We start from the raw sequence: 17,740 nt of genomic DNA on the forward strand, positions 1-17,740 counted from the left end.
ACTACACATAGATAAAGAGATACTCAGCCAGCTGCGCAGGTGTTCCAGCTATCTCAGCTGCGGCTCCACACATGTGAGTGAGGCCATCCTGTGTACCCAGCCCCAGCTGACCTTTCAGATAAGTGGAGTGAATCATAACTTGATTCACCAGATAAGCAGAAGGAACCACTCAAGTGAGCCCAAACAAGAGTGCAGAATAATAAGCAAAGAAATGAAGTGGTTTATGCTGTAACAGATAACTGAGAGACCCTTTAGTAAGGTAAGCGGATCTCTGTGTGGGGGTGGAGGAAAGTTTGTGGGTCTGCGTGTGTTTTCACGGCCTCTCACAGCCAGGTCTATGCAGGCTCAGGAAAAGAACACTGTATAATGTTAGTTACACCACAAATAACGACAGCATCACAAACCCCTTGGTAAATACAATGGATTTTTTTATTCAGTTACACATACACATTTCTATTACAAAACATGTTTATTAAAATAGGTTGGTATTACAACATAATATCAACATTCTCTACTGCATAATTTGTCCTGTTAGACATCTTATTTTTGAAATCGCTTGGTTAGTTACGAAATGTTACCAGCTGTTAAAATGGAACCAAGTATATCTTCAATACAAAACATTTCTATATGTGGGACTAAGGTAGGTTGTTTTTAAGGACATATTATTTGGCCTAATTCTTTTTTCTCTGTATAAACACGTATTCCTTTACCTTCATCCTTTTCAAAGGATTATTCAGCTCTCGCTGGAAGGAAGCTGCTCTTCCTGAAAGAAAGGTCTGAAAGGCAGCGGCCAACAAATTTTCATACTTTTCAAGTAGAGTCTTATCTTCAGGAGGATAAATTCGTCTACAATAAAGTCAGATAAACCAACTGGTGTAAAAGAAGCTATTATACTGTAAGAGTTAAGGTCAACTACATCGATAATCCATGACCATCTATTTTGCCAGGCACTTCACTAGGTGTCAGAAATAAAGATGTATACAGTTATGAAAAATGCATAAGTTGTCATCTGTCATGCACACAAATTAAAGTTTATCTAGAGAATTACCTTAAACAGATGACACAATAGAAGGGTATAGTTAGAAGTAGGCGGTTGGAAAACAATTGCAATTGGGCATAGTAAAGAACTACAGAACTTTATGGGAGAAAGTTTAGGTGATGAGGGATAGTTTGGAAGTTTTGGATTTAGCACGTTACTGGAGGAAATTAGGGAGCACCCTTTTGTCCCATCGGAGCGGATACTGTGGAGGGGGGGTTCCAGTTCAGCAGGGTCCACACGCTTTCTATTGTCTCATACCCGGTTCTTTCAAACATTTTCATTATTTGCCTGGTTCCTGATACCTTAAGAGTTTAAAAGAAAATATAGCAACCACTTTGAATTGACAAAAATAATACTAGGAGACCTGAAACCTGACTTCCTCAAAATACCACATTGTAACCAAATAAGGTCAAGATACTATCAGATTTAAAAGGCCTCACATAACCCCCCTCAAGGCTGGCTAGCAGGGGTCTCCCAAGTCTGAACCATCTCCTTGCTGATGACCTTTTCATTCTAGAAAAATATTAAACAAAAGCAGTTTTTTAAAATAAAACAAACAGTGCTTAAAACAAGCCTAAATGGTTATAAAATGTAGAATAATAGTTTTGACACTCAACTTGAACGATCTATATAAAAAGGAAGTGCACTTGCCTGTAGTTCCCCATATGTCGATTTTCATGTTCTTCTTTGGAGATCTGCTTTCGTACTTGAGCAAGTCTCTCTTTCTAGAATAAAGAAATTTTACAAATAAAACCTGAGAAATGAATCATGCAATTCAAAAAGTGGGGGTGTTAAAACTTTCATACCAACTCTTCTTTCCGCCTCTCCAACTGATGTCTCTGCTGTTCCCAGTCTGAGGAACCTGGTAAGAGCCTTCTTATTGAATTTTGACCATAAAGCCTCCTTTGAGCCTCAGCTTTTTGTTTGGCTAAGTTTCTCCTTTTATCACTGGTCCTAAAATATAAAACACAACACCATATTCTAGAATTCACAAAAACTCTGATCTTATCCCTAGGAGATTAGCAGAAAAGGAGACACAGTGAAGATGAATCAATGTTTATTAAATTATACATTCGCACTATGTTCGCCTAAGCATCCATCAGGTAAGTGTCTCTCCACAGTAAACAGAAATTCTGAAGGTAACAGAATAAAGAGGAAAGAGCAGAACAACTTCCTGTCTGTACAAGCTGAGGTCAATTCCCTGTTGAGTCTGTTTCCCGATCTATTAAATGATAACATAATGTTTCCCTCCTACAGTGCTTACAAACATTAACTCGTGGGAGCATTAATGGGTCCTTAATAAATGTTGGTTCCTTTCTCCTCCTTCAACCAATTCCATTTAGATAGAAGCACCCTCACTTACACTGACCACTCAAGTATATTTTCAATTCTGACTGAAACCCTAGTCTAACAATCATTATTTATTTGAAAACGTCTGTACAGTCCTTCTCATTTTTGCCCAATCTTGAAAATTTAGTTACAGATGTCTGATTTTTATGGGGAAAGTCCTGCTGTGAGATTGCTTCCCTGGGAAACTCGCTCCTCTCTCTCCCATCCCATGGAGCTGTGCAATCGGTGGAGTCATTGATTAGTGAGCTCAGAGGCTCAGCTTTGCACGACCAGAAAGCTCTGGGGAAGGTGGTGGTGATGGTTGCACAACAACATGCGCCTAGTTAGTGCCAGTGAATTGCACAATTAAAAATGGTTAAGATAGTAAACTTCACGTTAAGTATATTTTACCAAAAACTTTTTAAATGAGTTGACCTCCACCAGAGGAGCAAAGCAGAAAGTACATTTAAGTGTGAGTACGTGCAACACCATGAACACGTGAGACAGCGCCACACACGTGCTCTTAGAAAAGCTCATTCCCAGGCGGGGAAAATAACAAAAAGTGACCATACGTGTGAGAGACCCACAAGCCAGACCAAACACTGTCTCATACGCAATCTAAGATCAAACACGCCTCGACGCAGTGCTGAAACGTCCTCCGACAGTGTGGGAACAATCTGATCAGAACATCAGAGTTTATAAACATTGGCATTCCAATGCTGGCCTTCCTCGGGGCTCTGCCGCCCACCAAGCCCTTCACTTCTCAGTCTGTGTGCCCAACTATGTGCTCTCACCTGTCAGATGCAACGGCAGCTGTGTGTGGATGTCAGTCAAATAGACCTCTCCGCCTCCTGGGGCACCGAATATCAAATTTCCCACTTCACAATTCTGCCCGAGGTCTCAAAGCACCTCAGAATTAGCAATGTTTAAAACTGAACTGTCTCTCTCTCTCTCTCTACCTTCCCCCATCACTCCTCTAAATCTGTTTCTCACCTAGAAATTTTATCTAAATCAATGATGTATTATCAAACAAGGCATCCAAGCCAGAAATCTAGGAATCAGGGAGACGCTGAGTTCCTCGTACCCATGGCAATGGTAGTGGGCACTCGACACACACTTGTTAAATGACCTGCAGAGCAACAGAAGGGAGGGGCGGAGGCTGAAAAATGGGGAGGAGGTTAGTGCTAGAGGAAGAAAGAAAACCAGTACCATAACGCAGAAGAGAAATGAGAAGTCCTGAAACTTGGTGAGACTGAGAATTAAGTGGCAGTCACACAGCTGACAGGGCTCAGCTGATTCACGGTAACGGAAGGATATAAAGGTAACGCCTGGCTTTCTAGCCGGCACATTTATGTGGGTGGTTTCTAGACTCTGTTTTAAGGATTCTAATGTAACACTTATAAAGAAAAAAGATTCTTCTTATCAACACACAACTACCCCCACAACATAATATTGCATTTTTTTATTACCAAAAAAATACTTTTTCTTACTTATTACTATTTTACTATTGATTATTATTTTATTATTCTTTTTCTGTTCTGCATATAACCCCTTTTGTACTCTTTGTCTCTGAAGAACCCAAGCCAAATGTTTCAGAAAATTATTTGAATCTGAACTCAAATAACATCGTACCGTCCAAGTACAAAGTGGATCAATTCTGACCCCTTGATATGAGGTTCTGTATTCTCAGGGGTTGAGATGGAATACGCTGAGTAATCTACACTCTTCCAGGTTTTCTTGAGACTAAAAACATATATTTGCACTATGAATTTGGGGGGTATATATGGAGCCATACTACAAGTAAAGCTTTCTATTAAGAATTGAACATATATACTCCTTGACTTCAAGGAGCTTAAGTGCAATTGAAAAGAAACATCAGCCATGCCCAAGTAGAACAGCGCAGAGCGTAAAAGAGTGAACAAAAGTGATAAGCCATGTACTATGCAGACTACAATTCCTTTTGGAGTTCAAAGAAGAAAAATTAATTTGTGCTAGAAAGAAGATACCATAATAGGATAAAATTTGAGTCATAGGCAATAAGCAAAGGCATCCAGGGTAAGGAATAGAATAAATCATCAATTAGAATGGCCATGACATGTGAGAAAAATAGTAACATAATCAGCTTAACTAAATTTGTGTTGGAGAGAAATAGGAAATAAGATGGAAAAGCTAAAGTTAAGTTTTATTGTCAAAGGAGCTTAGACTAACTGTTGGCAATAGAAATCCGTTTAGGTTCTTGAGCAGAAAGATAACGCAATAGAAAAAAGATCATTGTGATAGTCTGATTAATGTAAATAGGGAACCACAGAACAATTTATTCTATCAAAAGTAAAACGGTCCATATAAAAATTAATCCAATAATAGAATTTTCCCAGTGTTCTTAGCTCCTGCTCATGTTCCCACAATGTGCCCATCCTGTACCTAGCCACAGGAAGTTCAAGTCTACCACTCTATGCCCTTGGCACTCTCCATCTGGCTGGAGAGAAAAGGCACAGCTGTAACATAAGCTTCATTCGCATATTCTCTAAATGTTAGGTATTGTGCTAAATTCCTAAGTGGAACAACACTAAGGAAAACAAGGAAGATGAAGTCCAACATTCCCTTAGTATTAAGTCTAGAAATGTCTCACTGTTTAAATGTGTACCTCTCACTTTTAAGGAGACCAAAAACACCCATGATAAGGTCCTGAATTGATGTTGTCATTGGCAAAGTCAAAAGACTTGCCAAAAAAATAAAAAATAAAACCCCAAAACAAAAATACAAGGCCTACTTATACAATAGCAGTAAATGCAAAAAATAAAAGTACAGGCATATTGCTTAAGTAATCCAAAATACTGACGCTAAGCTAAATAAACAAAAATTTCTCATTCTAAATTTTTCTTTTATTCATTTATCATAATTGAAATACCAACAGAATTTAGGCAAATCATCCTTTGGTCAGGCAAAAGGAGGAGTCATATAAAAACTTTTCAACAAGTTTATATGTCTCTCTTTTTAAAATGATGCTTTCCATTAAAGCTACCTTTTAATCAGGAATCTCCTAAGTGCTTGGAAAACATTCAAAATAAATAAATTGCCTGGAGGCATCCCACAACTTCTCTAGAGCTCTTAAAATAACAAGTAGAAATTGAAATCATAAACTCCCTAAGAAAAAATTACCTCTGAGGTCCTTTAATCCAACACCCTAAATGCTGTTTCAATACTTACAATTGCAAACTCATTACTTCTTTGAGAAGTTCAGTTAAACTTCTAAAAATTTTATTTCATTACAAGCCAAAAGCTTTCGCAGATAATAGCGCTTTGAACATGCGACATCCACAATCACGCACACTGCAGCCAGCAATCCCACTTCTGGGTACATATCCAGAGGAGCTGGAGTTAGGGTTCAGAGATATCCACACTCCCCATGCATCACAGCATTTTTCACAGTAGCCAAGGCGTGGAAGCAACCTAAATGTTCATCAGTGGATAAAGACAATGTGGTGGCCCTGACTGGTGTGGCTCAGTTGATTGGGGCATCATCCCACAAAGCAAGAAGTCACCAGTTCAATTCCCAGTCAGGGCACATGCCTGGGTAGTGGGCCGGTCCCCAGTCTGGGCTCACGTGACAGGCAGCCAATCAATGTTTCTCTCACACATCCATGTTCCTCTCCCCCTCTTCCTCCCTCCCTTTCCCTGTCTCTAAAAATAAATAAATAAAAATTTTAAAAGAAAAAGAAAATGTGGTGTGTACATACAATGGAATATTATTCCTCCTTTAAAAAAAGGAACTCCCATGGGAAGATTAACCCTCACTTAATGACTGCCTCTCTTTTCTGTTTACTCGGGCAGCAAGACAGTGGGAAGACCTCTGGGAGAGAAAGACAGGAAATCAAAGTTTGAGGGGGGTTTTTTACTTCCTGAATGACCTATTTTAGTTCTTCTTGTAAGGTGAGGAACATAATCTAGAAAATATCATAAGGTATTCTCTAATACAACCTTATATTCTATATTAAATAATTATATCAATACTGTAACTTAACCATTATTTACTGTAGAATCAGAGCATCTAATGGGGAAAAGGAAAAACAAATTGTGTGTTAGCAGAGGAGAAAAGACTTAAAAAAAAAACTAAATGGGTTTGAAGAATGGAATCAAGAAATTCAAAACATAAAATACAGAAAGTTCAAGCAATCCCACGGACAAACGAAGGTTCTACGGCAAACGTGGTGGAAAGAACCCCGTGGGACGGGACACCTCACCTGATGTTCAGCAGCTTCAGCGCATTCAGCAGCACTCCTCTCTTCACGTCGTAGTCGATTTTCTGGTCGGTTCCGAAGCTCGGAGCTCGGTTGATCTAAAATTAGCAGAGAAAACATGAGAGTAGCCAAATGTGGGCAGGCCGATAATTATTCAATACATATATGTTCATCTTTTTTTCTATTTTATTGATTATGCAATTACAGTTGTGCCAATTTTTCCCCCTTTGTCCTCCTCCACCCAGCACCCCTCATTCCCTCTGGCAATCCCCCACCTTAGTTCCTGTCCATGGGTCAAGCATGTAAGTTCTTTGGCTTCTCCATTTCCTAATCTGTGCTTTACATCCCCCTGTCTATTCTGAACCTACCAATTTGTACTTCTTAATCCCTGCACCTCTTCCCTATTCTTCCCTTTCTACGTCCCAACTGACAACCCTCCAAATGATTTCCATATATGATTTTGTTCCTGTTCTGCTAGTTTGCTTACTTTGGTTTTTTTTTTAGATTCAATTTTTGATCATTGTGAATTTATTGCCACTTTAGTATTCATAGTTTTGATCTTTTTTTTCCTTAAATAAGTCCCTTTAACACTTCCTCCAATAATGGCTTGGTGATGATGAACTCTTTTAGCTTTACCTTGTATGAGAAGCACTTTATCTGCACTTAGATTCTAAAAGATAGCTTTGCTGGATAGACTAATCTAGATTGTAGGTCCTTGCTTTTCATGACTTTGAAAACTTCTTTCCAGTCCCTTCTAGCCTTCAAAGTTTTTTTTGAGAAATCAGCTGACAGTCTTATGGGATCTCCTTTGAAGGTAACTCTCTGCTTTTCTCTTGCTGCTTTTAAGATTATCTCTTTATCTTTAAATTTGGCATTTTAATTATGATGTGTCTTGGTGTGGTCCTCTTTGGGTCCATCTTGTTTGGGACTCTCTGTGCTTCCTGGACTTGTATGTTTATTTTCTTCACCAAATGAGGAAGTCTTCTTTCATTATTTTTTCAAGTAAGTTTTCAATTTGTTGCTCTTCTTCAACTTTTGGCACCCCTGTGATTTAAATGTTGGATGTTTGAAGTTGTCCCAGAGACTCCTTAGCCTATCCTCATTTTTTTTAATTCTTTTTTCTTCTTGATGTTCTGATTGGATTTTTTTTTTTCTTCCTTCCATTCCACATCATTGATTTGATTTTCAGCTTCATCCACTCCTCTGTTGATTCCCTGTAATTTTTTCTTTATTTCACTTAGTGTAACCTTCATTTCTGCCTAGGTCTTTTCTATATTGTTGAAGTACCCAATGAGTCCCTTGTGTACCCTGGTAACCTGTGTTTTGAACTCTGCAGCTGACAGATGGCTTATCTCCATTTTGTTTAGTTCTTTTTCTGAAGTTTTGATCTGTTCTTTCATCTGGGCCATGTTTCTTTGTGTCCTCATTTTGGCAGCCTCCCTATGTTTGTTTCTATGCATTAGATAGAGCTGCTTTGACTCCCTGTCTTAGCAGTGTGGCTTATTGTAGAAAAGCATACCTGTTAGTTAGATGAGGTGGAGCCTTAAGTAATTGCCTGGGTGGGACAATCCGTGTGAACTAGGTTGATGGAGTCTCAGATGTGGTGTCTCTGCTCTGTGGCTCTGTGTGGCGGAGGGCTCAGAAAAGGGACTATGGCACTGCCTGGCCTCTGGGGTTTTGTTCAAGAGGAAGCTGTTCCCCAACACTCACCCTGATGCCAGACACTTCACTTCTCCCTGTAGGCCACTGGTGCCTTTCCAGCTGCTGCCCTGGTGCTGGAGCCCAGAGGGAGTGAGCCTGCATAATTCCTAAGTCCATTTCAGACCCTTAAGGAGGACACACCTGAAAATCCTGCAGTTCCTTCTTCTGCCCCAAACCCCACTGGTTTTCACAGCCAGAAGTTATGGGGACTTATCTTATGGGGACTGGAACCCTGGACTGGGTAGCTGGGTGTGGGGCTGGGATCCCTCGCTCCTGAGGTATCCCTCCCAATTTTTATCCACCACATGTAGGCATGGGACTGCTCGTTCCACTCTCTGCGTCTCTGCATCTCCACTCCTCCTACTGTCGGGATGAATGGGGCTTCTTTAATTCCTTGGTTGTTGGACTTCCATACAGCTTGATTTTTTGATGATTCCAGGTGATAGTTGTTTTGTATTTTAGTTGTAATTTTTGCTACAGTTTTGCAAGGAGGCAAGCTGTGTTTAACTCCATCTTGACCAGAAGTCTGAGACCGTATTTGTTAATCTAATGTGGGGTCCCCAGCCAGCAGAAGGACTCTACAATCAATCTCAAGGCTCTACATGGTAGATGTCCTGGTTACCATTGCCACGCCGCCCTTCACCATCACCCTACATCAGGCCGCTGCAAGGAACTGACTGTCATCGCAGCCCCTTCCCCTGCTGTCTGGGCTCCAGATCTTCAGTTAGCAAATCTGCCCTCTCCCACCTCTCCACTCTCTCCAACCCATTCACCCATGCCCTCTGAGTTTTAAGTTTAAAGAAGTAAAAGTGACTCATCCTATATAATAATAATAATATAACAAAAATAACACACATGTTACTAATACAGCAATAATCATATGCATGCATGCATTTGGCACACGGAAACTATCAGTGCCCTCTCTTCACTGCCTCAGCCTTCCGGATAAATTCATCTGTTGCCGCCTAAAGAAAACAAAGCTTGCTTCTTTTACCTGGACCAAACAAGACTCATCAATTTTCATTTCCAAAGGCGTTGACTATATATATTACTCAGGAGATACCAGCAAGGGCAGCTGCAGACTAAACTCTATGAGCTTTTTCTAGCTGTATAAGGACTCCTGGGGATAAATGAGCCATTCGCGGTTGCTCTAAATCATTTCCGATATCATTGCCAGGATTTCATCAAGACAAAAAATAAAAAGTAACTCTATGTACCAGGAAATCCTTTAGACAATATACTACCACTTCAAGAGCTGGAGTTTTGTTTTTGTCTTTGTTGTTGTTGAGTTTTCTTATTGTTGTTATGAAAATGTAACTGGAATAGCAAGTGTTTAAGGAAATTCCTTACTCAAGTCAGTTGGTCAGAACACTGCTGAGTTCAGCAGCTCAGTGCCATGGCCAGCAGATAACTCACAGGCTATCTAAAAACATAGACGCTACTGGTCATAGGAGAGGGTACTCTTATACAAATCCATCACGAGAGACAAGATGACCAAGGGCATGCAATTTACAACTGGCAGCTGAAAGAAATACTACATTGTACTTAAGAAATCGTTCAGGAGCACAAGTGCCCCTAATTAGGAACGTGGCCCAGGATCACTGCCGAAAAATTAGTACTAAATAGAAGTTACACAAACAACAAAAAGACCACCTGTAATCTGACTACCTTGTGTATTGTTAATCATCTAATAAATGGTATTCCAGATATTTGCTATGCATACATACTTAAAATATTCATTTTATCTTCTCATACGTGTCTATGTTATCTCTACTAATTTTACAATCCAAGTTTCTCTCTTAACAATGTACCATGAAAATCTTTCATGCCATCATTTTGATGGGTGCAAGATAGTCTTTTTATAGAGATATACCAAACTGTATTTTTATAGAGATATGCCACACTGAATTATTCCTTTGCCGAGTTCTGATTTAGAAAGTGATTAACATATTCCTGTCTGTGTGCTCTGCTCTTCGGGGAAGGGAGTAGCTTGATAACTGCAATAACATCCATTTATTCCAGGTAAATTTGAGAAAGGGAGTTTATTAATGTGCTATTTCAAAGCTCTAAGTATTACCTCTTACAAGTGCAGAGAAAGGGTAATGTATTTTAAACGAAAAAAAGTTTCAACCATTCCATAGTGATGCAAATTTCTGGAATTTGCAATACAATTAATGGTAGTTCTGCTATTACGTGTAGCAGGATTATACAATAAACCAGACATTTAGGAACTGATGATTAAGTGGCTCACTGAAATGTTATGGATCTGTACAGAGTTCCCTAGGGGTTCCATTCCAAAGCTGCAGTCTGGAATTCTGGCAGGCATATCCCTCGCCCAGGGTGCTAATGACATTTGGTACCACACAATCTCAGACCCTGTCTTACCTATTGCAAATCCTCCCCCTACTATCACATAAAAGAAATTGGTCTATGAAGAAATATACCCAATTATACTAATATGTGAGAAGGTAGAAAAACTCTTGTCAATTAAAATTTTGGATTTTCTTAAAGTTTTATGAGAGAGGTAGAAAAAAATAAAAGAACCGCAAATGGCTGACAGAAGAAACTCTGAAAATTAAGGTTCCATACAGCCAATGTTTCGCTCTGTAACGTTGATTGCTTCTTTAATTCACGTTGCCTACCCCACTTCTAAAACAGACAAACCCTGGCAGATGTTACAGTCTTAAAGCTCAGCAGCTTGTGAATACATGCGAAAATGAAAATTGTTAGAAAGCAAATTAATAAATATTATTTATTAACTTCAAATTATTGCTGTATTATCAAAATAAGCGCGATCATTTCAACGCACATAAAGGAGTATTCCCAATGGAGTCTGTGCTCCTAAATTAGTGCTGTTCCTTCCGCTCAATAACTTCCCCCCACCCCACCCCCACTTCTCCAGGCCCCGAGCCCCTATCCCACTTTCCAAAGCCTCAAACACCATGCTCAGTTGTTGCCGCCTCCGTAAAGATTGTATTAACTCTTAAATATACACACGTACAAAGAGAAATTAGTCACTGTATCATTTGTGTTGGTACCCTGTTCCATGCCTATACCTACAGCTATTACTACAAAACACAAAATCCGAGTCCCCAAAACACCAGGACACATGTTTTGTCTTATTCTTCTTGTATTTCCACCACCTGGCACAATCACTTATTAAAATTAATTCAAGGATACTTTAGCCCTGGCTGGGTGGTTCAGTTGGCTTGAGTGTTGTCTCATACACCAAAAAGATGCGGGTTCAATTCCTAGTCGGTGCACGTATGGGAAGCAATCTCTCTCCCCGTCCCCCCCCCCGCCCCCCCCCCCCCCGCCACCTACCCCCACCCCTTCTCTCTAAATCAATAAAAAACATATCTTCGGGTGAGGATTTTTTAAAAGTGTTTTTAATAAAGTGTTCATAATTTTACAAGGCCAACTTTTAATTATTTATTTTCAAAATATTTACAGCTCTGGCCGGGTAGTTCAGTTGGTTAGGGCGGCATCGTATATGCCAAGGTTGCAAGTTTGATCTCTGGTCAGGGCACATACAAGAAGCAATCAATAAATACAGCAAATCGATCTCTCTGTCTCTCTCTCCCCCTGCCGCCCTCTCTAAAAATCAGTAAACATGTCATCCTCGGGTGAGGATTAATTTTTAAAACACTGAAATTGCTAAAAAAAAAAAAAAGGACACAAAGAATTAGATGTATATTCATACTCCACCTAATTTCCATATTTATCCCTAAAAATGTTTTCTATGCTTGAAAATTTCTCCAATTTACCACTACAAATCATAACTGGCAATTATTCCAGCGAATGAAGTTATCACATTCTCAGAAGCACCTTCTTCCTCACGCCACTGGATGGCGCCAAAAGGTTTTTAACTACTTAGAACCACTGCAATAGCAGCTGGGAGAAAACAACAAAGCAGCAAAATCTACATAAAATTCTTTTCACTGTTATAACATAATAAATGTTCATTATCCACAGTTTTTAGCTATTGTATATTTTTAATGGTTCTGATTGATCCAGAAATGAAGAAAAATGAATAGAAAATGAAAATATGCAAACAATGCTATTTGGCCGCTGGTTATTGTGGAATTTTTTAATGGTTCTTAGAGATCTGGAAATGATGAAGGAGGGAATAAAGTATAAATAAACATTAATGCAAACAATGGTATTTTGAGCCTTTAAAACAAAAACAGAGGTCAACCATTCAGTCAATTCTGATTTACCAAGCTAAAGCTCCAGTTAGGCCGCTGCTTTTAAAAACAGGTAACTAAATATCTATAAAGTCATTACTCCCTGCTATCCTTTCAGTTCCACCTCACGCATGCGCCTTCGCTTCCTCCCCACCCCACCAAACATACAAGACAAGCAGCGGGGGTAGGAAAAAATACTGCGGAGAACAGGAAAGGATGACTGCAAACCACGTAATAAACCTAAGGATGACTGTCAGGCCTTAGTGCAGGGAGGGCCCCACATGCAGCCAAGTGCTTTGCCACTCGAGGGAGGACGCTAAAGGGTAAGCAAAATGCCTCATATTTGTCTTATCTCCAGGATCCCAGCAGGAGGAAAATTTGAACACCTGACAGAACTGTACTGGACTGGAAATACACACGTTATTCCCTCAGAGTAGATTACAAACCCACACAAAACCACTGACCCCCACACTGAAAGTGTTCTTTCCTAAAAGTAGATTTTTAATGTTTTGATCTCACCTATTACTCATTCAATTTGCTGTTGCAGAACTTGATGTTAAAGATGTAACTGTCAACTTCTAAATCATTAACAAAAATAAGAGATAATCAACTTAAAATGAAAGGTAATTGTTGATTATATCTTCTATAGCAATATGTTCCTCAAAAATATAACTACTCTAGTAAATACTAAGTGTTTAGATACGTGCTACTTCCCTGATAAGGTTTCCTGAACACGGTATTTCATGGTGTGAACTCTACAACCCCAGATCAGGGTACTGCTAAGTGGGTACTACTGGACCACATGACTTCTAAGGTGTCTTCTGGATACATTCTGAATATAAATAAGAATGGAGGAAAAGGTACCAAAATCTTAAAAAGAGATCATTCTTATGTTTTCCTTTACATTATTCTATATGTTCCATGTGTTAAGTGACCTTTTATCAGTAAGAGGAAAATGACGACGACTCTGCCCATACTGGGGACTGGCAGCAAACCCAAAGGCACACAGTGGACAGGCAGGGGACACGAGGGGGGCCCCAGGCACATAACATGGCCACAGGGGAGACGCCATGCCACTGGGGTGCCAGGGAGTAAATGCTGATGAATGAGCCCAGTGGAGCTTCTCCCCTGGAGAGTCTGAAGACCAGGCACCCGTACGGAGAGAGGAAAGACAACACCCACAAGTCATGCTGTGGCAGAAGCCGTGAGGCTGAGAAAATACTGGAGAAAGCAGATTAAAAATCAGTAAAAGCAGACCCACACATAAATTCAAAATTCCTGGCCTAGAAATTCAATACTAATTTGGGGAAAGTAATATCAAACATACATTGATCCTTTCTTAGATCTGTTCCATCCCATGAATTCCCATTCTCTTCCTCCCACATACTGCATTCAGGCCTCTTTCTGCTCAGTTAATGAGGCAACTGCGCCAAATACACATTTAAAAAACATTTGTTTTAATACACACGCCAACAGTGGTAACGTCTCTTTCTTCTTAAAAAAAAAAAAAAAAAAATGTCCTACCTCCAGAAGCCATGGCTTTAGTTTTCTGTCCAACAAAATGTCAAAGCCCAGGACCTCGAAGCAGACACTCTCACTTCCTGGAGGCTGACCGGGCCGGCACATCCGATACGCATGCAGGACATGAGGTTCTGCCACAATTAGCGTCTTGACAACCAGCTCCTGCAAGTACAGATTGTTTTTAAAAGGTGAAAACGCTTTACTTCTTTCTCATTTACACAAGTGGCGATAAGGCCTGGACTTACAGACTAGCCCTGTGGCCTCGAGCCCCCGCCACTGCTCTTCCCCTTCCCTGCAAGCTCCAGCCATGCTTGTCTTCTCTGGGCTCTTTGTAGTAATGGTACCCTCATCCTGGAACACTCTCCCGCCAATATTCCCTTGTCTGAATCCTTGCTATTCCCTTCCCTGACCCTGGAGTCAAAAATTGCCACCCGTCACCCCTTACCACATGACTACACAGCATAGAACCACTATCTTTTTCTTGTTTTGTTGGAGCAGCATCCTTGTCTGTGTTATTACAACCCCGTTCCCAGGGCCTCCAATAGTGCCTAGCATTCAGTAGGGGCTCAAAAACGTTTGTGAGCCAATAAGTAAACCATTTCACAAGCAACGTTATAGAACCTCCACTTAGCCAAAGGTTGGAAAGAGCTAGGACAGAATCTAGGAGAGCTGGGTTTCTTTGTGCAGTGACGGTTTCACAGCTCACGAAGTCTGTGTGAGGTGACAGCACTGCCGGGCATGAACTGATGTGGCCCCAGCGAAATGCGTTTGACACCCTGGCCCTATTGGCTTCCGTGCAGAGACCACTCCGTTCTTTTTTCTTGTCTGATAGCTAAGAACTCTGGACTTACAGTCTGTTTACATTCTATGAAAAAATAAGAAGTAAAACACATCGACCAACAAAATAATCAACAAAAAGATAAATATATTGATGCTGACTTTTCTCTCTGATTTTTTCAAAAGACCAAGTTCAACTACCTCTGAACTTTCATGTCCATTTTCCATGGTAGCTTTATTTAAATTATATATTATTTGTTTCCAAAGGAAAGCCAAATCAAATTACACAGCCCTAATCATATTGTGTTTTCAACAGACACAGTCTTCTAACTTTGAAGACGATTTTCCTACTTCTGCGGGGGTTAGTAAAGGGTCTGTTTCGCCAAGGGCATCTTCTCACAGCTTTCCCTTTCTTCTCTTTATCATTCGGGGTTCCATCTACTGCCATTGCTGTAAATACGAATTGCACCGCAAACGTACACTTCTGACTGACTGCTGGATCTCTCTACCTGAGACAGCACTTCAAGGTCAACACATCGAAAGTAAAACTCATCATCCTAGCCTCGTGGACTTTTCAAAACTTAGTTCGTAAGTCAATGCCTCCAGGAAGTCCCACCCAAAGCTACTGCAAGTGGCCCTCCTTTGCATCCCACAGAACCCAACACACGCCTCTGCTGTTGTGCCTGCTGCACTGCATTTCAGTAACAACTTCCGTGTGGTTGTTCCTGTCAAACTCTAAGCCTTTTGAGTATGTTATAAATCTTCAAATTATTAGCCAGAGACAGGCTTATATTATGGGTTCAACTAATGTTTACTGAACGAATGAATGAATGAATGAATGAATAAAACTTTCCCCAATTTGCAAAACTAAGCTCCACATCTTCTCAAAAATAAATCCCCTCCCGCTCTATTTCAGATAATGCCACACCCACCTGCCCTGTAATTACTTCTTAAAACTGTAGAAGAACCTCTGAACACCTCCCCCATTCTGAACTCAATTAATCCCAATCTTTACTTCCCTGTGTTCAATTTAAACCATTCTTTTCCCTTAAACTACTCCCAAGTGCCTCTTCTACCTACTCTTGCTCTTCACTCTAAGCCATCCTATACACTTTTTCAGACTTATCTTTTGAACTCATAGTGTTCGGCCTTATTATTCTCCTCCTTTAAAAACTGGAAGTTGAGCTTTGATTTTCAGATCTAAAATTTGGCCTCTACGTATCTTTTCAGCCATAGGTCCCCGTGCATCTCCCACAAATACCAAACATGCAGCCTGGACCACTCACCACTCCCCTCACATTACCATGCCCCGCTTACTTGTGCTTTCGCCTCCAGCTAGAATTCCCTCTTTCCCGTCCCTAGCAGTAAAAATCCTACTTTTCTGTCTGTGTCCATCACAAATTCTGTCTCCTTCATGAAAATACACCTTATCTGCCCAATCTAAGGTAATCTGCTCTTTATTTAAAATGCTTAGTGATGTTATGATAATCTGAGGAAAGACAGTTATAATTGTGGAATGGTAAACTCTTACTGAAATGTCACTCCAAAACTTCGCCACATCATATTGGTTTGCTTGCAGGAATTCTGTGAACCATTTGATGGAGCGTTTGCTGCCTTTGTTTTCGGTTTCGTCCCTTTCGAAATGCTCGTTGTGCTTGTTCACGGAGTAGTTGGTCAGGTGCATGTACAACTGGGTCTGCAACGAGGAAGAACCGAAGTTATGGCCCGTGAGGCTCTAGAACACGAGACGTCGCAGAGAAGAAAGCATCCACAGATGAAAGATGATTTTAACATTTAAAATATACAGATTGACAATTCCACGATTACTTAGATAATTTCCACATTAAATGGAATGGCACATTTCCCTTAAAAAGACTGTGAATGTAGTCATCTATACCTGACATAAAAATATTATAATAATAATATATAAAGTAATTAAATAAAAATGTGAAACTACAGATTGCTAAGCAAGAAAAATGCTTTTTTGGTTTTGTTCATTTTTTGGTTTTGTTTTGAGTATTTTTGGTCACTTAGAGTTTTCACCCAAATTTGGAAAAGAAATTTTGAGAGAACACTCCATGTCTTTTCAAAGAAAAATAACAAATGAAAGCTCCAGCAAGCGGCATAAACCAAGAAGTCGGACTCCCAAACACAGCCAGTGCCCTCCCCCACTGCGGGGAAGCCCCCTTAACCCGCAGGAGACAGAGTGCACGCAGCGTCCGCAGACACCCTGCGCACCACACAACGCGGCGCAGACCCCTAGTGGTTATCGCTACATTTATCGTGCCTCATGTCTCAGTCTCTTCCTACCCTCTGTGTGCTGATGCTGCTTCCAATTAGAAAAAGAATCCAAAATTTAAAACTTCTCAAAACTGTCCATTAATACACCCACAGTGGCTCCTTATCGATCTTGCATAAGCGTTCAAGTCTGTAAACCCCACCCTCACGGCCCTACTCCTAGAGATTACTTTAGAGAGCAATGTCACGTCACAGCGATTGTGTGCTTCATGCGCATGATTATTCTTCTGGCTTGTTAATGACCAAGTATATTCCCATCAAATTTTTTTACTGCCGTTATTTGGGTCTACAGTCTTAAACTCTTTGAAGCAAATATGCAGGACTCCTCAATCCATGTACCCATTTATGATCAGTCATCAGTTAATTCTGAAAATATTAACTCTTAATAGAGTTAATTATGTGTATAATATTGAAGGAAAATAATAACCACGCCTTTGACAAAAGGGAAGACAATAATTAGGGTATTTGTAACATCTGCTATAATTAGTAGATCTAAAAACAGGGTCAGAAGTTACTAAACTTTTACTTTAATTAATAATAAGTCAACAAATACAGAAAATAAATTACAGATTATCTTTCATAAAGTATAAATTACAGTTTACAACTTTATGATAAAGTATGATAATAAATGAGTTTGACCCCCATAGGCT

The 17,740-nt window shown here is 40.0% G+C and overlaps 1 protein-coding gene across 4 annotated transcripts in view; it reads right to left on the minus strand.

Annotated features, from left to right (window-relative positions):
• Positions 1–17,740, minus strand: part of TTLL7 (tubulin tyrosine ligase like 7) — a 139,863-nt gene that overhangs the window by 61,325 nt on the left and 60,798 nt on the right. For all 4 annotated transcript variants that reach the window (XM_053920382.2, XM_053920383.2, XM_053920384.2 and 1 more), the window contains 6 exons: positions 16,324–16,488; positions 14,019–14,177; positions 6,610–6,704; positions 1,846–1,993; positions 1,691–1,764; positions 711–846 (listed from right to left, as the gene is read on the minus strand). In XM_053920382.2, coding sequence (XP_053776357.1) covers positions 711–846; positions 1,691–1,764; positions 1,846–1,993; positions 6,610–6,704; positions 14,019–14,177; positions 16,324–16,488 — 777 coding nt within the window. The remainder of the gene's footprint in view (positions 1–710; positions 847–1,690; positions 1,765–1,845; positions 1,994–6,609; positions 6,705–14,018; positions 14,178–16,323; positions 16,489–17,740) is intronic.

Source organism: Desmodus rotundus, chromosome 3, assembly GCF_022682495.2.
Source record: "Desmodus rotundus isolate HL8 chromosome 3, HLdesRot8A.1, whole genome shotgun sequence".
NCBI classification, from domain to species: Eukaryota; Metazoa; Chordata; class Mammalia; order Chiroptera; family Phyllostomidae; genus Desmodus; species Desmodus rotundus.